This window comes from Egretta garzetta, unplaced genomic scaffold, assembly GCF_000687185.1.
Source record: "Egretta garzetta isolate BGI_Z169 unplaced genomic scaffold, ASM68718v1 scaffold745, whole genome shotgun sequence".
In the NCBI taxonomy this organism is placed as follows: Eukaryota; Metazoa; Chordata; class Aves; order Pelecaniformes; family Ardeidae; genus Egretta; species Egretta garzetta.
The window spans coordinates 181,185-205,818 of record NW_009259678.1 but is presented as its reverse complement, the minus strand read 5'-3'; the positions used below and the strand labels follow the sequence as shown (position 1 = coordinate 205,818).

At 41.5% G+C, this 24,634-nt stretch overlaps 1 protein-coding gene across 1 annotated transcript in view; it reads right to left on the bottom strand.

Moving 5' to 3' along the window:
* Nucleotides 1-24,634, bottom strand: part of NSF (N-ethylmaleimide sensitive factor, vesicle fusing ATPase) — a 74,651-nt gene that overhangs the window by 30,023 nt on the left and 19,994 nt on the right. The window contains exons 7-12 of the mRNA XM_035893988.1: nt 22,478-22,644; nt 20,981-21,088; nt 20,549-20,624; nt 15,391-15,507; nt 1,844-2,043; nt 74-80 (exon numbers count right to left, since the gene is read on the bottom strand). Coding sequence (XP_035749881.1) covers nt 74-80; nt 1,844-2,043; nt 15,391-15,507; nt 20,549-20,624; nt 20,981-21,088; nt 22,478-22,644 — 675 coding nt within the window. The remainder of the gene's footprint in view (nt 1-73; nt 81-1,843; nt 2,044-15,390; nt 15,508-20,548; nt 20,625-20,980; nt 21,089-22,477; nt 22,645-24,634) is intronic.

Sequence of the window (24,634 nt, the reverse complement as noted above, 5' to 3'; positions counted from 1 at the left end):
ATCACTGAAAGCAATCCAAACAAAACAGTAACTTCTCAACAAGCTCAGCCACAGAGATACAGAACATCGATACCTCCAAGTGTTTTAGTATCACGTTATGTACATATCAGACCCCCTTCCAGAATAACATCTTGTCGGCCTCCAAAATGGGGTGGCTGGTGGGCTTTGCCCAAACATAGGACTTCAGAACTGACATTGATAAGAGAAGCAGCGTTTCAAGAAGAGGACTGGACTGAACAAGAAAAGTACAAGCCCAAAGCTGGAACACACAGCTCAACGGGTAACAGTACTTGGTATCTGGGTAAGCCCTCCGAAAGGGGGACGGAGAACAAAGCACATCTGTGGAGAGATGCATCCCATGTGGGAAATACCCCAGGTTGTACCAAAGTTAGTAAATATACAGCTTGTCAGAGTAGCTTTGTTCTTAATAATTTTTAAGGAGTCCATTCGTTCAGTGCCAATCAGGAACAGAACTGCTTATTTCCAGGTTCACTCAAAGGTGAAGCAGTTGCAGCTGGTAAGAGAACAGGATACTTTTTGTGACCATATTATGAAGCTTTTTCCCTTACAATTCCACCTCTAAAACATCTTTTGTGGACAGTGGAGACCATGTTAACACCAGGTAAATGTGCTGTCACTGGCAACCTGCCCCAGACACAAGTCATTACAATAGCAACCTTTTTGAGACCTTTTTAATCTCACAACTTGTCATCAGGACCATCCCCTCCAGACAATATAAAGTCTATTTTAACAGGTGTGTTATTGCAAAGGAAAAGAAGCTCACAGCTTTCAGTTACATTGCAACAACCAGAGAGAAGGAGTTTGTTTACATCGGTATTGGTTACCAGGCAAAGCTGACTTACTGATTAATAAATCTTTTGCAGAAGAAAATTGAATTATTTTAATCAGCAAAATCTGCAGTCTTGGTAGGTGTAAATAAAATTAAAGGGATACAGCGTCTTTTGCTGATGTCTTCTGAAAAGACTTCCCTACAATTAACTGTGACTTGCTGTATTTTCTTTACCAGAAAAATCTTATCAAGATTAAGTGATCCACAGCAGAGAAAACTTACCACAGCACACAGGACACAAGTATTTACACTTTCAAACTAAAGATTAGGCTTTTGATAGCCAGCTAAAGTAATGGATAAAAAAAATGCAAGTTTGGAAAAAACAGAATCTTTATCTCAACTTCCAGTTTCAAAGATCTATACTCTCTAGTTTTGAGACACAATTTTCATCCATTAGTTTTCTGCCACAAAAAATTAACAGTGTATCGATTATAACACTTCAAAGACTAAAATATACAAATAAGCCTGTAACCCAAAAACCTGAAACTGTGAAAGCTTATTTGAAATCCATCCTATGTCATGTGCCACCTGTATTTAGTAGCAAAAATCCACATAGATTAATTATGTCTCCCTCACTTTTTTAAAAAAAAAAAAAAAAAAGAGAAAAGGAAAAAACAGAGCAAATATGTTGCAATCCTACTTTTAAGCACTTTCTGAGCAGGTGACCCACTACAAATATGAAGCACAGCAGGATGGGCCCTCCTGTATTACTTTGAAGTAACTCTGCATGGAATTTAAACAAACTGCCCATCCTCAGCATAGCTAGGTAGAAGACCAGCTACCTTTTCAGGTTCTAAGATGATTTTTTTCAACTGACATTGTATGACTGTAGAACACCAATACTCAGTGACTTGCAAGAGTAATTATAGCCACCAGCTAAGCAGTGACTCAATCTTTTAATGCAAGCAGCAATTTTCTGATTATAAACCTCCTTTCCAGTCATTCTTTAGGCACATTCACACTGACCATGCTATTTATCTATGTTTGCATTACCCTTCTTTGTTCTTCTTCTGCATCAGCAAACAGCTTGCGGATGTTGGCCTCTGATTCACCCACATATTTATTGAGGATTTCTGGACCATTGACCACCTTTGGTTCTCTGGCATTCAGCATCTTGCCAATCTGTCTCGCCATAAGTGTTTTACCACAGCCTGGAGGTCCATACAGGAGAATGCCTTTCACATGCTTGCAGCCTAGAACAAGAGAGAACAAGTTTAGACAGCAGGCTTATGATGGCAACAGCAGTATAGTAGCAAGAGAATCGCTGCTTGCAGTAGGGGTGCTTTTACAGGGATCTGGCAGAGATGTGCGTTAGCCTTGGCTCTGCTCAGGGCCTTTATCAGTGAAATTCAAACACAGACTGCATCAGTCATTGCAATGATCTGGCAACAGCCAGGGAAAATAACCCAGAGAAGAGCACAAATGCTCTCCCATGCAAAGTTATTAGCTAAAGACTGAAAGCCTGAATTATAACTTCTGGTCAGTAGTATAAAGCAACAGAGATCACTTGGTAATTTCAGTTCAGCAAAACCCAAGAGCAGGTCCGAGGCATGCTGATCATCCCCAGATAATAGGGGACACAGGTATGTCTTTTCACATCACCATATGCCCTGAAAAACAAAGACACACTAGCAATTTAGGACAAGCACGTACTGCATCTGGTTCATTTCTCTCTCCTCCTAGAGGGACACACAGTACCTACAAAGGTAACCTTCCTTCCCAGAAAAGTTTCAACTCAGTTTAATTTTCAGGTATGTAAGGCAAATGAATCATCAGACCCTCAAAGTTACTCAATGACAGTGAGCTCCCAGTGCAGGCATAGACCAAACACATCAAACTGATTATTGAAAGAGAAAACAAGGAATATCATGCAATACCACCTTACTTTTTATCCCTGTATTGCACTTTAATGAGTCCTACATAATACATCCAGTTGCGATTCCAGGTTTATAGGACAAATATTGAGAAAACTGAAAAAGGCTTCTAAGAACCACTAGAACCATCAGCCCAAAGAGCTTGACCTGTAACTAGAAAGACCTGAAAAGTTCTAATACATTCAAATAACATGGGTTTGATCATTGTGCATGAGCACTGGCATTTAAATTCTCTCCTATAGGGAAGCAGAGGGTACGATGGATGCAAGCTAATGCTGGACACGTCCCAGCGAGCAACAGGCACAAGTTTCCTAAGTGTGCGCACAACTCCTGACAGAGGTTCCCAAAGTGTGAACAAGAAAGGTTTCCATGATGGATTTGTGGAATTTTGGATATACAGCTTATAAATCCCAGACTTATTTTATGGACTCTTATTATCCTTATGCCTGAATATTTCATGTTCTGCTTTATGCTATGCTAGGAGAGGTCATGGTACCAGCACATGTCTATGATGAAGTTTGTTTTATTCATTTAATGGGACTATCAGCATTTAGACAAGATCTAGCCAGGCAGATAAGAGTAACTGCATCAAGACAAAACCTTTTTCCTAGGAGCAATCCAAAGTGGCTGGCATTGGAAAACCCTGAAATAGGAGAGCAGAGATCATGTATCAGCACCAAGTTTTAAACACTGAGCACCAGACTCGGGGAAAGCCTCGAAGTAGAAAGCCAGCTTCATAGCAGAGGCATCTAACTGCAAAACCAGCAAAGAAAAACAGAAGTTACCTAGAGAAGAAAAGACACAGGAGCTACATACGGCCCAATTTAAGGGAGGTGTACAAGACAGATTCAGGAGCAGAGCGAGTTTGGATATTGTCTGGTCACAAAGTGGTGAGGAAACAGATGAGAGAAATATGTAAAACTTATTTTGTCTAGATCCTTCTCTTTCCAGCAGACCTCCTTTTTCTGTTTTCCAGTTGATATTGAAGACCAAAGAGTAAACACAAAACTATAAGTAAACAAATCTATTTTTAACATTTAGGACACAGTAGGTATTTCAGTAATTTGTTTCTTCCCACGCAATTTCAAGCACAATAAAAGTATTAGCTCCTCACTATCTCTCTTCACTTTGCCCATGCAAAGACAGACATGCAGATAGCAAAACACTCAGTCTACACAGACCCAAGATGGTTTAGACCATCTTGGCCACACACAGCACCAACGAGTTGACAGACCCTTCCTCTGGAGCAATAAGTCACGTCACTGTCATCTTCACCGACCAGACCAGTGAGGACATCCCAAGGAATGAGACCTTGAGGAAGCCACTGTAACCGCTGTAGCCTACGGGAAAATAGCGCATTTAGAACCTGCCTCAACAAAAGTCTCAACTTTGAACAGAAGCATTTAATTACAGGCGTAGGGAATTCAGTAGCACCTTCTCCTTTTCTCTTGCTCTATCTGATTGCTACACATGTGCTCTGGACAACAAGTGAGGAACACAAGATGTCACTATATTTGAAGACAAAAAAGTCTCTATGTTTTGTTTCAAGAAAATTTCCCTAAAACCTTAGAAATCTTGAAGTATTAATTGTTTGAGGTAAAAAGCAACACATTAATTAGTGGAAACCGTTCCATGCTGTAGATGGCACTCATAATGCATTCATTTTATACTACATTCTTGCAGTTTGACTTTAAGGATGCAAACCATCCAACGGGAGTCCTGCGGGGCTTAAGATACACGTTAAAAGCAAAAACCAAAAAAGTAGCAAACCGATGGCACAGAGCTCAGACTGAGAGGACCCGAGTTCAGTTTCTACCATCATCAAACAACACAGAGTTACCTGTCACCCACGTGGAATGACTTACCTCCTAGTTTCCAGCTTGTCTCAGCTACGTGGTTAAGTTCACCCCATACAACAGAGTCCTCACGGCTGCACAGACCTCACAGCAACGTTCTGCCTTTAACGAACAAGTGCTTTTCTCCTTTATTAACTTACCGAGACTCAACTGTGATTTACCCCCAAATATTATAGCAACAAACAATTAATTTCAATCTGAACAATCACTCAATGCAAAATAATTTCTATTATCCACATGCACTGCTCGCTCTCTTTCAGGTGGTTCGTACACTGAAATGAAGTTTCAGGAGAACACTGCTATGAGGAGTGTCTGATCCCTACCAAAACCCCAGAGAGCAACAGTGCTGCATTGAATAAGCATGGTAATAAAGCTGAAAGATTTTTCTGGGCTTCTCTGCAGATAAAAATTTACTACAAAAAAAGAAAATCAAGAGATCTAGCTAATAAGAATTCATTAGTCAACTTTCAGGCATCTACAAGTCAAAAACATAAACATAGACTGTCAGTAACGACGAATTTCACACAGGAACGAATGAGGCATAGATAAATTAAAAGCTATTCCTGTCAAATCAATGTCACGAAAGGTATTGTTAATGTGTTTTGTGGAGGAACATGATCACCTATGTAGCCAAACAGCACAAAGCAGGATTTCGATGATGAGTGATGCTTTGAAGGGAAATCCCAAGCAAAGTGATGCTCAGACAGCTCCACCGTGCTCAAGCAAAAGGCTCCTGGCAAGTCAGGGCACAGATACACAAACAGGCCTGGGAGCACCCTGAAAGATGCAGGAAAGTTGTACTGCAGAGTATCATTTTTCTTTAGTATGCTTGCAAAAATGAAACATGAAGCACAGTCTGGCTTTCCTGCAATTAACAGTCTCTCTCCTAGAAGGATGCCACTAGGAGCTTCTCTTCTACAGCCCAAAAAAAAAAAAAAAAAAAAAAAAATCAATCTTCTTGAGAAGCCCAAATATTCTCCTCCTCTGCATGAACCAACATAGCCTTAGCAAAGGGCTAAGCGTGTGACACACTGCACCTGAAGTCTCACCTTCCATAAAGGGAGCATATGGAAAACAAAAGGCAAAGCGGCATGGTTACAGCTGGATGGCTCTGGGGAAACAAGACAGCCTTTAGACAAAGTTGCTCCTAGGATTTTCGCCCTCTATTCAAACTTGCTTATTGTGAAAAGCATCATCTCTTATCTAATAAATAAGAAAAAGAAAACAAGGGACAGAAGCTGCTGCAGGAAGAAAGAAAAGAAAGAAAGGTCAAAGGTAGGCCACTGCTTCAGCTGCCTGCCGAAGCCCTCAGCTGCACCGTGCCATTAGCTGCTCACCCCTCTGCAGCAAACACAGCAGCTCTGGGAACCTGCTGTGCCCCAGAGACACAGTGACAACAACCAAACCTCAACCAGACAAGCTCAGCCCCTGTCAGATAGTCCACGTTCAGTCTTTAGCAAGTCACACTGCACGGGTGTGCTCCCCCACATCAGAACAGCAAGGACACTCCTGACCATCTCCTGCAAGACTCAGTCGCCACCAAAAGGGCAACATTGAGCGGGGTCTTAATCGGGTGAAAGAACATTCCTGAAACCAAAGCAAGTAGTTCCTCTTCAAATAAAATTGCCACGAGCTACTCCAGTAGAGATTTTCCTGTATAGCTATGTTCACCTGGCTAAAATTAAAGTTTTAAACACAAGCAGGACTTTAATAAAATCGCCAGGTGATGACAAACTACAAATGTTAGGTCTCAAATCACAGTGGGATCCTACACACCACACAGGAATTTTGATTAAGTTTATCTTCCCCTTTGCTGATTTCACCAACACAGCCCAAATGTCAATACTGTTATGAGAACCTTATAAACACAAATTATTAGCAGTGCAGACATCTCTAACTCGTTGAGATTCCCATTAGGACTTGAAATCAAAGGTCATTCCTGTAACATGATACTTCATTACGCAATTTGACATACAGTTAGAGGCTGAATCGGTATGTTAACAGGAACTAAAATACACCAGTATGGGAAACATTCTACACAAAGTATCAGGGAAAAAGCATAAAAATCGGTTAAGAATGGGAGAATTACTAGTGTTACCAAGGGAAGTCAAACACTATTTTGAACCAGAATGTCATTTACCCAAAGACAAGATAAGGTTTATTTGTTCAACTTTCACTATTCACTTTTTTTGAAAGATCAGAAGACGTGTTTTAGTATAATAGGGATTTTCTACTTGGGAGTGTAATTCTCCTTTTAATTAAAATCAAAGCATTCTGGTGTGATTGTATCATTCAGATGCACCTATCGGGAATCTGCATCGATAGTAAAGTACCAGTCCCGACTACAGCAGGGAGAGATGCTTATCTTCGCACATTAATCTTCAAGCAGGTTAGAGTTAAGATCAGGGTTCCCAGACTTCACCTGCGACACAGACAAAATTTCCCCCAAAAATATAGTTGGGTGGAATTTCCCCCTCCTCTCATCCTGTAAGCTCAGCATTATTCCAGCCTACATCGCTGCCTCCAGTTAATCTTCCTGCAGGATTTACACACTACCGACAAGAAGCAAGACTGAAGTAACTCGTTTCTGCTTTTAATTCAAAGCTGAGAGAGACAAAGAACCCCACCTGAAACCAAAGGGGTTTATTTTAAGTGGACTCTCCACAGCCAGTTTTCTTGATCTATCAAATTATTCGCCACTGTAAAGAGAAGACAACCAAGTCAGTAAGTTCTTCCTAAATATTTGAAAAGAGCTTTCTCCCCATATCTTGTTTGGCTGTGAGAAGTTTAATGCATGCATACACAAAGAGGCAATAGCTAGATTTATGGCAATGGCAGGACAGTTCTCAAGATTTCTGATGGAATGTGATAAAAATGAAAATAAATCAGCTTTAGAGAAGCTCCCAACAGAATGCCTTTGGCTACACAAACAAAATCATGACTCTCAGGAAAAGGGATTTTGATAAGAATATATACAAAACAAACCAATCTTTAAAAGAAGTCATCACTGCAGGAAAAAAAAAAAAGAATAAATGTCTCTGCCTCTTAATAGACGAGCTACAAAAATGTAGCTAATTTAAGCTAATTTAAGACAAAGATTATGTAGAGCTGTTGGATGGATTGCTGAACCAGCAGCTGATGTTTACAGCCATATCCCACCTGGATGTTAACAGCCATAAATCTCATCAGCATTTTCTACTTTCTGAAATAAAGCTGGATCGTTCCTGTCTACTTCGAAAGTCAACATGATGTCATTTGTAAATACCTTACGGAACGCTTACCCACAGAGCATTATGGAGCAAACAAGTACCAACTTAACAGGGTCACTGGGATGTCTCAGGACCTGGTTTTCCAGCTGGAGAAAAAATTGTGGTTGCCAAGCAGTGGCGATGATCCCTGACTATCACCACAAGTGCAGCTGATGAAGTAAAACCAAAATTCCTCTTGGTGCCTGGTGATGACTGTGGCCATCAACACAGAAATGCAGGAATTCCTTGCAGCACATTTGGTTTAAAGCCCGTTCCCTTGCCTCCATGCCTGCCATCTGTGACCTCCACTTCACATTTCCACATTCCTGCATTGAAAGAGAGAACGTTTTTCTTTCCTACCCATGCAGAATTTTGAAGCCCTCTCTCTCGTATCCCTCCCACAGCTGTTTCCAAGGCTGAAGATCTTCAAGCCAATTCACTCTGCGTACAGAAGCTTTTCTGATCCAACCATCCCGATGCCCTCCTCCAAAGTTTTTCCAGTTTTACTGCATCCTTTCTGATACAAAGACATCCAGCAATTCAATATGTGAACAAATTACAGATTTACACACTGGCACGATTATGTTCTATTTTGTGGGGTTTTATTTAATTCTTCTTAATAATTACTAAATTCCAGTAGGAATTGGCTGACCCCTACTGCATCTTTGAGCAATTGTTTTCATAGATCTACTATAGCCCCAAAATTTTGCTCAAGTGAAAAACCAGCACAGCCAGCATTTTGCAAGCTGTGATTTTCATGCACATAATTTTTCACTGATCAACATGCCGTTTCATTTGTTGTTTTATCGCCAAGTCACTCAGTCTTGGAAAGTCCTTCTGGAGAGCCACAGAACTGTTGAGGTCAAAAGGGATCTCTGGAGATCATCCTGTCCAACCCCGCTGTGCAAAGCAGGTTCACCTACAGCAGGTTGCCCAGTGCATCAGCCACTCCTCCCAGTTCATCTGCAGACTTGCTAAGGGTGCGCTCCATCCCATCATACAAGTAACTAATGAAGACCTTGAACACCACTAGTGCCTAGCCCCCACATGGGCTTTGTACTGCTGATCACAACTCTTTGAGCCCAGCAGTTGAGCCGGTTTTCAGTCCACCACGCTGCCCACTTACCTAGTCCATCTTCCATCAGTTTTTCTTCAAGGTTGTTATGGGAGACAGTGTTGAAAGCCTTATTGCTTTTGAGATAAGCATCCACAGCTCTCCCCTCATCCCATGAGCTAGTCATCTCATTGTAGAATATTATCAGGTTGGTTAAACACAATTTCTACATCATAAATCCATGCTGACCACTCCTGATCAACTTCTTGTCCTTCATTTTCTGGAAACTGTCTCCATAATTAGTTGCTCCATTGCCTTCCCAGAGACTAAGGGTGAGGCAGGCAGGCCTGTAGTACCTGGCTTCTCCTGCCTGCCCTTCCTGAAGATAGGAGTGACGCTTCTTTTCTTCCAGACCTCAGGAACCTCTCCTGATTGCAATAATCTTTCAAAGAGAATTGAGAGTGGCCTCGCAATGACAAGGCCAGCTTCCACAGCACTCATGGGTGCATCCATCAGACCCCAACTACAATTCAGTCTTCAGTTTAGATTCATTTCAACAGCTTCCCTTCCTGAGCCATTCATGAACACCCTGAACCGCAGAGAACTCTGCGACTCTCTTCCACCATGAGTGTGGACCAGCTATTCCTACTATTGTTCCCTCAACTGCTTACCCAGCCACACACGACCTCTCCTCACATTATCAGCTTCTTCACTTCTTTCAAGTCTCCATAATATGGGGGATGCTTAGGTGGTCTGAAGTCAACCTCTGTGCTTTCAAGAAGGTGAGGGAAAAGACAGATGTCAAAGACTTCTTAGCTGTCCTCTCCAAAGGACGTGCACACAGAGGCCTTCATAGGTATGTGGAGGAAGAGTTAAGTGACCAGATTCAGCCTCACTGGCCACAGGGAACCATGTGCTTCAGAGTGAGGAGTGAACTTCATTTTATAGTCACATGAGGAAGAGAAGACCCAGGAAAGCATTGGTCCACTTCTCCATAAAGAAGAAAAACTAATGACAGAAAACGCTAAGTTCGAACTGCTAAATACTTTTTTTTACACAAATGAAGACTTCATGCATTATATGGCAGCTAATATTACTATCAGGGACAAATGGGCACTAGGAAATAAGGAATAAGGACTATAGGAAATAAGAGGAGAAAAAGAACGTGACAGCTCACGTGAGTATTAGATATTTGCAGATTACCTGGACATGAATTTCACCCAAAAGCACTCGGAGTGGGTGAAACCATCTCAAAGACACTGAGAATTTGGACAGGATGGGTGAGACACAGGAAAAGAAAGCGAATGTCATCCATAATGTTATAAAGGGAAAAGGAAGGGAGCCACAGGGCTGGACTAACAAGAGATCCCTTTCAACCTCAACTATTTTCTGATTGTGTGGTATAGACCTATCACTAACTCAATTCCTGGAAAATTCTGGCACAACACCCTTTTAAGTAGGTAGAAGAAAACGAAGGATACAAGAAATAGCCAAAAGGAATTTAGTCTGAGACAACTTCCCTCTAGGAAGGGGTAGCACATCACACAGATGGTTTGAGAGAGCAAAGTAACAGAGGGAGATATAGACTTTCATAAAGGTATAACTGGGTCTTACACATCTTCATAGACATGGAGGAAAAACAGGGTGAATGAAGTTAAAGGTAGACAAGAAGTGGATGGGAAGAGACCTCACAACCTTTAAAGCACAACAAGAAAGGATCCATCCTGGATTCACTGGTATGCAGTGCTTTTATTAATAGCCTGGAAGATGGAACAGAATGCACCTATTAAATCTGCACATTACAATGCCAAGATCTACAAAGACACTGACAGGCAGGATTAAATTCATTTAAAAACAATGTAATTTGATGCAGAGGTTTCCATATTGGGGTAGGAATAATTAACTGCATGTTGCAAACAAAAAAAAAAATCATCATATTGAGGATTATAAACAGGCACATAGACCAAGGCACAGACAAAACCTCCCAGACAACCTGGAACTGATGAGCACCTCTGTTTCAGTGCCTGTTTTGATCATCACACTTCTAAGCAGTAAAAAAGACCAAGGGAGAAGAAACATCAATGACTGGTGATCTAGAGGTTATGACTATGAGAAATGGTTTAAGAATCTGAGATCTAGCCTTGAGAACACTGAAGAGAAACACAAACAGGCCTCGTCCAAAAACATAAAAAATAAACAGTATATGATGAACTGCTGCAAGACTGACAATAAACACTTGAAAAATGTTGACAGTAAAGGTGCTCCAAGCAGTGGAATTGGCTGCTTTGAGGGTTCTGGCATTTCTGTCACCTCAGTTACAGGTTAGACATATGTCTGATGCTAATTTTTCATTAAAATTATCCTATTTTAAGAATAGACTGGATGAGATTCTTTCCATTATTATTCTCCTCTTTATTAACTGAGTGCTTCAAGAACATTAATGTATTAATTTTTAAGATACCTTAAAAGACAAGCCTGCACTTCACGGGCAGAATCCAAGATTCCATCTACTAATTTGAATGTTCATCTTGTGTTTTGTTAATACCTCACTTTTATATAGCGAACTGTACTTCAAAAATACAGAGCACTGAAACTAATTGAATCCAAGAGGTCAGAGCACAAGTTAAGATGGTTACCAGCAAACAGAAATTACCTTGGAAAAGTCCGATTTAACCTACTTGTCGATGGTAACAGGAGAGGATGCGGAATTTGGGTTCCATTTCAATCTCTCAAAAGGAACGTGATCTGTAACACCAGATATTTCTGTACCTGTTATTAAACAGTAACAATGACATACATATGGAATCTGCTTTTTCAACGGCGTCTACAACAACTACTATGCTGCATAAGTCATAAAAATCACTTCCCTGCTGAAAGTCAAGATTGTGTTTCAATGCATGGAGACACTACAGTGTTCTTTAAAAAGAAAAAACAAGAGTTCAGGATGAGCATTTTCTTTTCAGGTCTGAGAAAACGCTTTTCATTTTTGTTTAAATTTACAGCTCCAGGCACCAAATATCAAAAACTTTAGTCCAAATGGTTAACTTCAGCAATCTTAATGTCAGACAACAGCACAAGCCATTGAATGAGCTGAATTTAAAGTCTCAGCAGAAAAACCAGCATTTAACATGAATGTGAAGAAAGGGCTTCTCTGCAGGAACAGTTTAGAGAAATATAATCATTATCAAATAAAAGGAGAAGCTTTAGCTTGAGCAAGAGGATGCTTTGAACTGCAGCAAAGAGTAATCAAAGCCAGTCTGCAGTTCACCATGAAGTTGCAGAGCTTTACTATGAGCTAGAGATCACAGAGATCCGGACTGGGCTTGAAAAGGAGGACCATTCGCTAGAAACACAGCTTTTGTAGGGTTATCCTTCAGAAAGTGACTGCTATCTTACCTCCATCCGTGCCCTGCAAGTGTAAAGCTCCTTCCTCAGAAGCATCATTCCTAGGCATCAAGGCCTCAGGGATGGCACTAAAAAGGAGCATCCCTTTTATTTCAAGACACCTTCCTCAATCATCACCTAGATGAGCATTTGTTTCCATTTGGCAGTCAAAAGGTTATTAAGAGTCAAGCATTAGGTGAAAGATAAGAGCATTAGGTGAAGATAAGAGCATTGCCAATGTTGGAAACGCTAAAGCATCTCCAGTGAATGACTGCAAAACTATAGCCTTTAAAGCAATCAGCTTAAATTGACGAAGGTCCCATCCTGGTTCAGAAGGGACCTCACCCCTACTGCCCACTGCCTTCCTTCTGCTGCTGCTGGCATTCACGGAGCTATGTCACATCAAGCCAACCAGGGAGCTGATCAAATTGAATGCTAACCCTATAAAGATTTTATTAGCAGTATTTTTTGCTTCCAATCATAGCAGCTCTCTCCAGAGCCATGCAAGCCCAAAGCTACCATAGCAGAGGTGGTAGATACGCATACAGGAAAAGTGCAGGTAAGGAAAATTAAACTGACCCATTCCGGGGCAGCAGGGAGCTATGGCAAGGTGAAACAATGAGCTGAAGCTGATCTAAGATTTCTTTTCTTGGATAAACCAAAAATCGTAGCATCAGAGTAGCATTTACACCCTTGGATGATATGGTTAACTAGCATTGATTTATACGCTCCAAACCCAGAACATTCCTTGGAAGTTAGATAAACCACACACAACTTGTAAGCAATTTTTGAAGGGTCTATACAGCCTCTATGTAGTTACGGGACAGAAATATTTATTGCATTTGGCATGGAAGTTGCAGTCTGTGAGCACTGGGCAAAAAACAGAAATGGGTGAGCACCACAGCACCAGATAGCAAGCAAATTCTTTCTTTTCCTTTCCCAATAAATTACACACAAAGGTGAACAGCTGTCACACTGACATTTCAGATCTGAAATATAGTTAAGAGCAAGTTATAACTAAGGCAAAGAAAATGAATGTCAGAAAGTTTTGTTTTTTCAAATTTCAGATAAGCTCTTTAGCCCTAGGGTTCATCAGAGAGCTAGAGCGCTCTGTTTGGAGCCTAACTTCTTACCAGAAAAATGTTTCTTTGTGTAGTATGTGTGTAAACATGCACAAGTAAGGGTATATGTATTTATATAAATAATATGGCACACCTTTAATTCATTGCCCAGGGTAATCAAAATACTAGTGGTCCTTCAGAGAATCTTTTTCTTCCTGTATTAAGCAACACCAATTAACAAGAGGAACCATCTGAGCAGCATACCCTGCAAAGCAGCTCCATGGCCTCACCCTGCAGTCAGCAAGGTTTCCAAGCTTCTCCAGAGGTACCTGTTGGAGATGTAGGTCCTCCATGGCAAAGGCAGCTGCTGCGCAGCATTACCAAAGAGTGCCCAGCTGCTAGGTTAATTAGCTAATGATAACACCAAGGGAACGTAATTATAGTCTGACACGACTGCTTAACATGCTGCCAGATTGCACGCAGGCCAGGGAAGTTGAGTAGGTGAAGCTATAGCAAAATGAAAACAAGTTCTGTTATCTCCAGTCCACTAACATATTTGGCATCACAGTCCAGTGACACTGATGAGAATTCCCGAAGTCTAAATCTCTTACCTTCACACACGGTCACAGCTAAGGACTGTGCACTGCAGCCATGAATATATATGACACTTTCTTCAAAAGGTAAAAATATTTCAAGTAAGGGATGCCAGTCCATCCAAAGGCCAGCTGGCAGCAACATTTCTGAACTGGACACAACAGAGTGTCTACGCAAAAGTTTTTCTTTTTCATAGCCAACACCTCTCTCATTTCCTCTCTCTGCAAAGCAGCTGAGTATTTAACAAATTTAAGCATTTGACATTCTGAAGCAGAGGCAGAGAAGTTATGACTTACTCACAGCAGCAAACACGAAGAGAACCAAGATCGGCCCCCAGAAGGCCTTGGCTACCAGATCGATATGAAGTAAAAACACAGGGGAGAGAGAACCGTGCGCTAATTGGATTTAGCCTACAGGGTTGCTCCAGTGTTTCTCCCTAAGTGTTCAAATCACTAAGAAAAGACCTAACACACCTCACAGGGAAGTTTACTTTAACATCAATTCCACAAGCACTGGAAACAGACACGCTTTACACAGCCACACGCAAACAGGACATATCTTCTGATGAAAACCTGTTTTGTAATCAAAATCTTGATTGCTTCATTTGTGGGGAGAGGGAAGGTGGATCAAGAAATATAAACATACATAGAAGTTATACAGCTACGGATTCCAAGTTTAAATATGAACCCACAGAGATTATATTCAGAGAACGAGGACCGGCTATAACAGCCCCAGCTACTTTACGTGACAAAATAAGATATCTGCAGCTGCATATTACTTACTAAAAATTAAAACCAGTACTATTTATCTCCCTGCCAGCACATGTTTACAAAGTAAAGGGACTGCCTTTCCTTCCCCCGACTCAAAAAAACCAGAAGTTATATTTAGAATCTGTGCTTTTATTTCACAGACTCCAAGACATGCCGCAGCCTGCGTATCCTCTCCAGCACTTCCAGTCTGACCAAGCACAGAACACACAAGATACCCTATTTACTGGGCTAACACTGTGAGAAGGACACAGGTTTATAGTGCCACTGCCAGGACAACAGATATTTAATATATAAGGTAGAATCATTAAGACAGAATTTCCTTTGACCTATATAGACAGCCCATTGCCAGTAAGTCAGGAATAGGAGCATTCAGTCCCACTGCCATGAATAAAATGAAGCATTCAAAGAATAGGGAGCATTTGAGTTCCAATGGAAAAGCACTCCATTAAATCCTATATCTCATTCATTCAGACATTTCACGTACAGTGTTGAGTATTCACGTTGTTTCTTTATCCCTCCTCTCTAGCCAAGTAACAAGAGTATGAAAGACATTTGGGAGCAACAGGAGAAGAAAAGGCTTTGTAGTCTATTAAATCCCTAAGCAACTGCCATGTTATAGCATCACAAGGTTGTTAACTGATATCCAGTCTTTAACAAACCAGGAACAGGCCTGCATCCTGTACCCCGGATCATACTCACCCATTTGCTCCACAATTTCAGGTGGAAAAACTCGAGAAGCAAAAGCTCGTCGGAAAATATCTGAGAATTCTTTGTCAAGGCCCCCAATGCCCATTTTCTCAAGGGTTCTTTCAGTGTCTGCACGTAAGTTATCCATTTCACAAAAAAAAAAAAAAAAAAAAAAAAGAAATCATTTCAAACGTGTAGCACAGCAGAATTACAGCAAATAAAGTACAAACCCCAGAACAGTCCTACCGGGTCAGACCCATGCCCAGCTAACTCGACACTTGGTTTCAAATGTTAGCCAGCAGGATGCACCGTGACAAGGATGCAAGGGCAGTCAGACTCAGCTTACTTCAGTAAATTATTTTCCCAGCCTTCCAACTTTCCTGTTCAGGGATTTCTCGAGCCAGGTGCTGCTCCTATGTGTTTAAGAATCTACAGTAGATTTCTCTGCCACAAATTTACCAAGGTCCCCTCGGACCCGTGCAAACTTAGTACCCAGGTTGTCCTACAGCATCTGGCTCACCACGTCTGCCACCAGCTGCACAAACAAACACCTCTCTCCATGTGTCTGAGCCAGCTCCCACCAGCTTCATTTCATGTCCCCCAAGTCTTACGTCTGAAGAAACAGTAAATAGTCTCAGTATCCACTCTTTCAGACTACCTGGGACGATATTAGACTTGTCCTGCATCCTCCTCAGTCGTGCCTTTCCAGGCAGAGCAGTCTTCACCAGTTCTTCCTTCCTTACACAGTGGCCATTCCAGGCTTGAGCACCCTTGTTCTCCTCTCACCTTCTCAATTTCTACTACACCCTTTGACAGACAGGCAGACTAGAACTGCACGCACTGCGGTTTGTTTGTATCTTAAATACAGGTACAAAATTAAGCTCCGCTTCATTCATATTCCTTTATTAATAATGTGTAATAATTCTTAACAACCACATTTAGCAATTCTTAACAGGGCTCAGGCTGCTACTGAGCATGGATCCAGCAGTTTCTTGAAACTACCACGCCTGGGATCTTAGCCCAAAGCAGCAATCATTTTTGACCAAAGTTAGAAGCATTCTTCCACGCATCACTTTACGTTTATTTATATTGAATTTCCTCTGCCATTTTATTTCTTAGTCACCGAGCTCCGTAAGAGCAAGTTTTGTCACTTCATTACTCAGACTTTTTTCCAGTTTATTCAATAATTATAATGAAAAGCAAAGGGCCCAGCAGAGATCCATGCTGAACTCTACTGGCACTGGCTATTTACTTCTACCCTTTCATCACTCATCTAGTCATGCAAGGACCTTCTCTCTTACAGATCTCCATTTAGTTTTTTTTAAAAGAAATTTTCATAAAGAACTTTGCTGGAAGAGCTTTGAACAACAAGCAGCAGATGATGTCAGCCCTTATCCCCATGTTTTTTGATTCCTGTAATGAACTCCAGTGGGATCATGAAGTCGGACTGCCCTTACAGAAGACAGGCTGACCCTTCCCAATGTATCATCTCTACCCAGGTACCCGCTATTTCGATTCTTTATTACAGTTTCTGTTGATTTTTTTTTCTGTACAGATTTCAGGTTCTCTGGAATCCTTTTAAAAACAGACAGCACATTTGCCCTCTTCCAGTCCTCAGATACCAGAGCAATTTTAAGCAAGTTTACACAAAACAATGACGAGGTCAGCAAGTTCCTTTACAACTCAGAAAAATAGAAGCCAGTCTTGACAAACCACCATGGTTCATTTTGTCTGTTTGCTCCATAATCTCTTCTAGAGCTACTTCACGTTCAGCCAGATCCCCTACGCACAGGTTTTGTAGCCTCCACACAATGGTGTAACCCTCCTCTCCCTTCTGTTGACAAACCACACGAGTTTAACTCTTACAGAGCTCTTTAATCCCTTTCCAGAGAAGCTTTAAAGTACTCAAGGCATTTAGGAGGTAGAAAATAAGCACAAACGCTCCTATAAGAATACTGCTGAGATGCTGTCAAATCCATGAAGTCTCACCTTAAGTTGAGGGTATTTATAAACAAGCACTGGCACTCTTATCGGTTAGATTGACACTTCCAAATGGCTTTCAGCAACAACACTTTGCTTAGCTACCAGAGAAACCAACAGTAATATAAAAAACCAGGGAGAAAGCAAAGACTAAAGATCATTCTTAAATCATGCAGAAATCAGATGCCTTGTGTTTTCTTAGATTGGGCTTTACAGGATTGGGCCTGGGGACCATTATCCCCCCCCCTAAAAAGCCAGACCCAGCAAACTGCAACTGTGCATTTTGCTGATTTATTCCATAACCTCTTCTAGAGATACTTCAAGTTGAGTCGAGTAATGAGTCAGCATCTAGAAGTCCGGTAAATACACTAAATAAGAGTTCTGTGTTAGCTGAATCAGACTGCTACTAATCTTGGTCTAAACACAGCTGAAATCAACACTTCAATTCCAAGAGCAGCCAAATAAACATACAAGAACATGTTAGGGACAGCATGGTTGCATGTATAAGATATAGCATTAACACACAGTACCATGCAGGGCAGCAGCGAGCATTTGATTCACCGATTACTGCGTATTTATTATCTCATTGCTCCAGTACAGTTTTTATATCAGGCTGCTCAGCCAGGATGTTCCTCCTCCTGTAGAACTTAGCCTATACCCCCCTCTTCTGGCTGCATCCGATTACAATCACAGACTGAATTAAAAATTGGTTTTATAACACATGATTTTATGCTACATAGAAGAAACAGAATTGGGTTTGGTTTTTTTTTTTTAAATTATCACAATTCTTTTCGATTGAAAAAATAAAGGCCCTTTATTGAAGGTGGTGCTCGGTGATGCTTACTTTACTTTTATCTCCTCTCTCAGAATTTAATTATTCACAACTTTACAGTTCTCCAGAGACTAACAAAGCACATTAAGTAGCTCTGCCTTAGATCAGTGAGGAGATTAAATAAAGCACCAATCTGACAGAAGTAAATCGAGACATAAGCAACTCTTTTGTCTTGTCTGCAGGCAATGAAATTGAATCACAGTGAAGGATTCCTATATCCAATCAATCGGCTCTCCCACAGGACCACTCTTCACACCTATACATGCTAGGAGGAAGACTGCAGGTCATTATATGGCTTTGAATATTAACCAAGTAAAATATCACTGCTTGCTCTGATGCAATAAATTGGATTATGTTAATACTCATCTCAAGCTGTCCTATCAAAACACAGTAAAAACTAAACGGGCTGTAATCATGTAATCACAGGTACGAACTAATTGCCCATGCAAACTTCATTCGGTGTTCTTAAAACCTGTATCTTTGTTAATATGCTTAATTACAGTCATCTACAATTCAGCCCACGGACCTCTGGTGGGGTTTTTTTAGTACAAATGACTGTACTGATCTGTACTTTCAGACAAAAACATCTACATAAGATGCAAGCTCTGCGGTTACACAACAGCCTCATTTCTCCCCATTTTTTGGAGCGACTGTAGCACATGAAGCAGACAACTGCAGAACATGAAGTCACAGCCTCGTATCTGAGGGAAGATGGCACTTCAGGGCAACATCAAAACTCAGCCACAAGCTCCTGCAATGCCGAATGAGTTGAATTCTACCTTCCCAAGCAGCTACTACCCTCATCTGCTTTATTTCTGTACCAAATACTCAAAGTACTGAGCATTCGCAGTCAAGTAGAACTGTGCTTTGAAGCCTACTGCAAAAATAATCAGTATTAAAACTCAACCGAGTGCTCATCCAAGCTGGCCAGGTTCACTGAAGCCCCACTCACAGCAGCCTTCACCTACCACTTCTCATCTGTGGAAGAGCAGCAGCAAAAGCAAAAGTTTTCCTAGCTCACAAGACTCCAGGAAGAGGGAGCAAAATAGGAAAGGAAAATAAGAAAAAAGAATTAGACTGTCTGTTCAAGTGTTGGACTTGAATCACACCTAGAAAAGAATGCCTAGAGCCATATTACCAGCCAGGGAGGCATTTGCAACTGTAGGCTTAGTAAGCATCATCCACTTCGTAACATTGAGAAGAAAAGGAACAGCCAGACTAACAGGGTGTGTATCTGTTCTGCCACACAGCCACCACGGCCCCAGGGCACACAGAGCCAACTGCAGGGAAGGGGCCCTCACTGCCCACTTTGTGGTCCAGGTCCCCATCATTCAAGCTGGTGGCTCTATAGTAACACACCAGATTCCTCCCTAGCCCTACACCAGTTTCTTTCTAAATTAATGTGTGGAGGACACATCAATTATTCCGTGATTCATAGCTCATAACTTTGTTAATAATCTTGCTGTGTAAACAGTTAATACAAACTCAGACAATGAACCTGCTGTGCTGGGTTTTGCAGCTGCCATCAGCTTCTGAAGAGCAGGACTTTCAGAAGTCAAGAAACCCAAAGTGCTCTTCAGAAGCTGTCCTCTACCCTTGAAGATGAGATCTCATTAGAGATGGGATTTGCAGAAGGCTTGCATTCACTTCGAAACTTTGGCAACAAATTCAAAAAAGTTCTGTTTCCTATTTCCCTGCTGGTTTAATTAAACTCAAATTAAAAAGGTGTTGGCTTGTTAGCATCCCTGAAAATATAATTGTCTGATGTTTAAAGAGTTAAAATAATTCAACTAATTGCTGACTTTTCCTGAAGCTGTTCCACAGCACCTTTCTAATCTAGGCCTAGGAGTCCAGAATGCTTAGGTTAACTTCTCCACTCATCAAACTCAATTTGCTGTTGCCAGAATCTCTCAGTCACACTGACCTTTTCTCCTCCTGTCTCTGTGTATTTTAGATAGACCATGGTGATAAGCATGGCATAGACACCCAGAGGACTGCTCCAGTAAATCGGTCAGTTGTGGAGCTTCATACTGGTGGGGCAGTGACTTTTACAGAGCCCCTGTTTGGCAGCAGCAAAGTCTGCTGGAGGGACGGTGTCTTATCAGTGCAGTGGTTTTCAAGAGAATCCTGAGCATCTACAAACTGCTTCCTAAAGGGTGCAACAGGTTCCTAAAGGATCAAATCCAGCCATCTGCTGGTTTAAACAGATACCTGGGAGACATTTTGAGATGCGGTTTTCAATGGATTAGGTCAACCGATGTAACCAGAAAAACAAACTTTGAGGCATACAAGTCTCTGAGGCCTGAAAAGCAGCAAACTTCAAGAATTAGTTTTCTCTTCAGGTACAGCGGCACTTACCAATCAGATTGAGAGAGGAGTTCTCAGCTTTCTCAAAGGCAACTTGACTGTTTCCAAGAACCAAACCAACCTCAATCTGCAAAAAGGGAGGGAAACAAATAATTACATTAAGCTATTATGTTCAACTTCAGGTTGCTCCTTAGGTATCTCCAAGCACATCTCAGAAGGCAAGAAACAGCAGCAAAAGCCACACTACAAAAGTCATCGGGAAGAATGAAATACCAACACCTCCTCTAAAACAAACATCTTTGAATGCAGAAGCTCATTGGTTATAATAAATTGGCTCATCTTCTTGGAGGCAAAGGACACAGCCAAATGAAACAAATGAGCAACTTCTCAAAATGCAAGTAACATAATTCCTCCTTGTAGCAAGGTCTGATCAGTACTTGAATCTCTGCAGTCCCTAGGGAATGAATATTGCTGTGAGCCTACCTTCTGCTTTTTGCTTGCTCCAGACTCTCCTTTGAGAATGCTGGGGTCCATAGCTTCCATGTCTTTTACCAACAGGCCAAAAAGTTTGTCATTAAAGCTGAACACAAGCTGTGGAAAGGAAATCAGAAGGGGTTTTAGCTCATTAAAAAGCTAAAAAGGATTTTGACAAGGCTGCTAAGATTTGCAGAGAAAGAGGCCTGAGGACTAAGTCTACCACCCAACAAATTCCTTGTAGTTTTTACCCTGTAACAGTCTGGTGTACTGAACATGTCCTTTTCATGTCCCATACTTAAGGGTAACAGATCAAAATTATCAGAACATGAAGTCAACTGTAAAAATTCAAAGACAAATTCTCCTTCCAAGAAAAGCTTCTCTTCCCTACCCTTTTCTCCCCAGTTAAATGTTCTATATCATCTCTTGACATTTTCCTCTCACTTTTAATATTGGTTTTAGGCAAGGAGAATTATTTAGCTCAAACCTTTTTGATCTTTCATATTTCAGTTTGACAAGCAATAGTGCTACAGTAGAGACAGACAGAATGAATATTACGAGAAGCAGGGTCCATCCCACAGAAAAGCAGGCTGTCTCTGCACAATTCCTTTCCTCCAAGATTATATTTGCAATTGACTTAAGATTCAGACCCTACAAGTTGTAAATTACCATGAGAGACAAACCTTGACCTGTGCTGAGAATATGGCAAAACAGCGGCTACCGCAGATGTTCACAGGGGCAGAAGCTCATCTGCTGCAGAGCTGAGAATCTCCGTTATAGGGACATCAGCTTTCAGAAATCCCTATGTCAAATGTTTCATACCTATTTTACCGCTGGAGTCCACAGAGTAGTGATCAATGTTAGAATACAACACACTGCACTTGAAATGTGCTACTGTGAATTAATTAAAACTGATGTTCATTTTGATCTTATACAGAAGGAAGACAAAAGTTACTTCTCATAAGGTTCCAGGAGATGCCATGCTTATATCCAACTGTCCACAACAGGGAAAGAACCTAGTTCTCTCAAGCCTTGGGATTTTCATTCACCAAGACAGACAGATTTCTTTAGATAAGGAAAATGCAGATTTTAAACCACTTTGCTCATGCTCTCAGTGAAAGTCATAATAATAGAATTATAGAATCCCAGGTTGGAAGGGACCTCAAGGATCATCTGGTCCAACCTTTCTAGGCAAGAGCACAGTCTAGACAAGACAGCCCAGCACCTTGTCCAGCTGCGTCTTGAAAGTGTCCAATGTGGCAGAGTCAGACACTTTCCTGGGGAGATTATTCCAATGGTTGACTGTTCTCATGGTGAAAAATTTATAATGGTTCAACTTTTCACAAAGAAACTGTTCACACAATAAATAACTTCTGCCCATTAGCTGTCCCTAGCAGCACAGAGTCAGTACGTAGGCATTCTTCAGTATTTTAGACCACTGCAGTACAAGCACACTCATGTTACTTAAGAATATTTTAGCCTTAAAAAACAAAACAAAACCCACACCTGCTGGCCTATGGAGAAGGCTTGGCTGTTGAACTGCTGGATGAATTCAGCAGCCATCTTGTCTGTGTCATAGGGGTTGGAGTCAATGTTCTTCTTCTGCAGAAAATCTATCTCAATTGTCATTGTGCCAATACACTGCTTAGCCTTGTCGAAAGTGTACAAGGAAACTGTTAAAAAAAACCAGCACATTTAAGAACAGCAATGAGCCCCCACAATGTATTAAACATACCATAAGTTTGGCAATACATGTTCTTCCATTCAGAATGAGTGCTTAATAAAACTGAATATATTATCTCTGATAGAGACCCTTATTTCTCTTATATTGATGCTCTACTACAAGATCAAAATTACAGCAAATGTATCTCCACTGAAAACCCATGCATTTATTTAAACACTCTAATAGCCTCCTTTAAAACACCATACAAGTTTTGGGGGATGAGGACAATGAAAGCAAGTTCACACCTGCTGTAGTACCACAAAAGCCATATCTACATCTAAGAGTTTGGATGACAGGGCTTCAGAAAGCCCAAGAGCAAGCGTTATAAGTAGCCTTGCCCAAAAAAGTAATGACAAGAGGTCATAATTGGTTTTCTGTAGCAATGGATTGACTAAGCTCTTCTCCAGATTAGGTGGCAGAAAGTTAGACTACCTGCAAATTCAAGTGCAGTAATATAATCGGTATCAGGCTTCTGCAGCCCAGAATGAAGCATCAACTACCCTTCGTCTCTGATGCAGAGGGAATAGCCCCTACCCCAGAGGTGCAGTTGGGTCTATCCTAACATGCCCCAGGTGTTCAGTAATGCAGAATCAATCAAACAGGCCTTGGAAGGGGGCAGAAAGCAAAGTGGCATGGAAGGTACTTCACAGTCATTGCCAACTGCACCCACAGGTCTCAACTTACGTCACGTCAAAAACAAGAGGCCACTTCGAGCTGTTGCTGCTGGAGGAAAGAGGACAGAAAGGGAAGAAGAGCATGGTCCACAACTCCAGGGATACTGCACAACTGATCAGAAGGACAGGCTCTCAGGAAGCAGACGGTCCTAATAATTCACAAACCAGACTGCAGCAAAGGACAGAAGTGGATGTTTCTCCACAAGACTGAGGAACATTATAGGTTTGCTTTGAATGTAAAGAAGGAAGTCTCATTTGATACAGAAGTCACAGCTAAGGATAAAGCAGTAGGAGATGACTAAGGGAAATATACTTCACGTAGAACCTACTATTTCCTATCAAACCTCTTGGCAGTAGAATGATTCCAGAAGAAGCCTGCAGACTGCTGGGAAGATGCGACATCAACACAAGCATCCAGCATGCAGGATTCATTCAAGTTAAAGAGAGTAAAGAGAGCCTGCCTCTTGCTTAAGTTGTTACCACAAGACACATAGGTCATCACAGCACGCACATTTAACGTCCTTCCTGCTCTAAGAATGGGCCACCTAGCAATGAGCTGTCAAAGAAAGATCTTCCAGGAAACAGGGATACAGATGAAACACTAAACCACTTCCTGAATTGAGGTGTATCTACTGTATCAACGAGTTCTTTCAAAAAGGGATAGGGTGGCAGGGTTATCACGTAAGCTAATGAAGGAGGGACTTTGGTCCTGCAAGGCCACAACAGTTGTTCTTATCTTACAGGTCTCTTCAGGGCAGTTATTTCATTTTATTTGCCCATCTCAGGGCTTTCTCAAGCAAAAGCTTCCAGAAAGAATATCAGTCCCTGGATCTGGTCACATCACAGAACTGAGGTGTCAACTGAATGTAGTCATAGAATCATAGAACTGTTTGGTTGGAAAAGGCCTTTAAGATCACTGAGTCCATCCGTACCTGTCCACCACTAAACCATGTCCCTAAGCACCTCGTCTGCCTGGCTTTTAAATACCTCCAGGGATGGGGACTCAACCACTTCCCTGGGCAGTCCTTACACCAAGGACTGAATGCTGGGGACATCTGGTACAGAGGAGAACAGTAATGCACCACGGGGGATGCAGTCCAGTAAGCAACATGCAGCACCAGCTTCAAAAGACTGTAACGTTCCAGAAACAGAGAGGCAGGCTGAGAAGGCAGCAGTGACCTCCCAGGGCTGAGAATGCAGTTGAGGCAGCCAGCCCCATCTCCCAGCATCTCCAACTGTAACACGGGAGCTGATGAAGCTGAACCG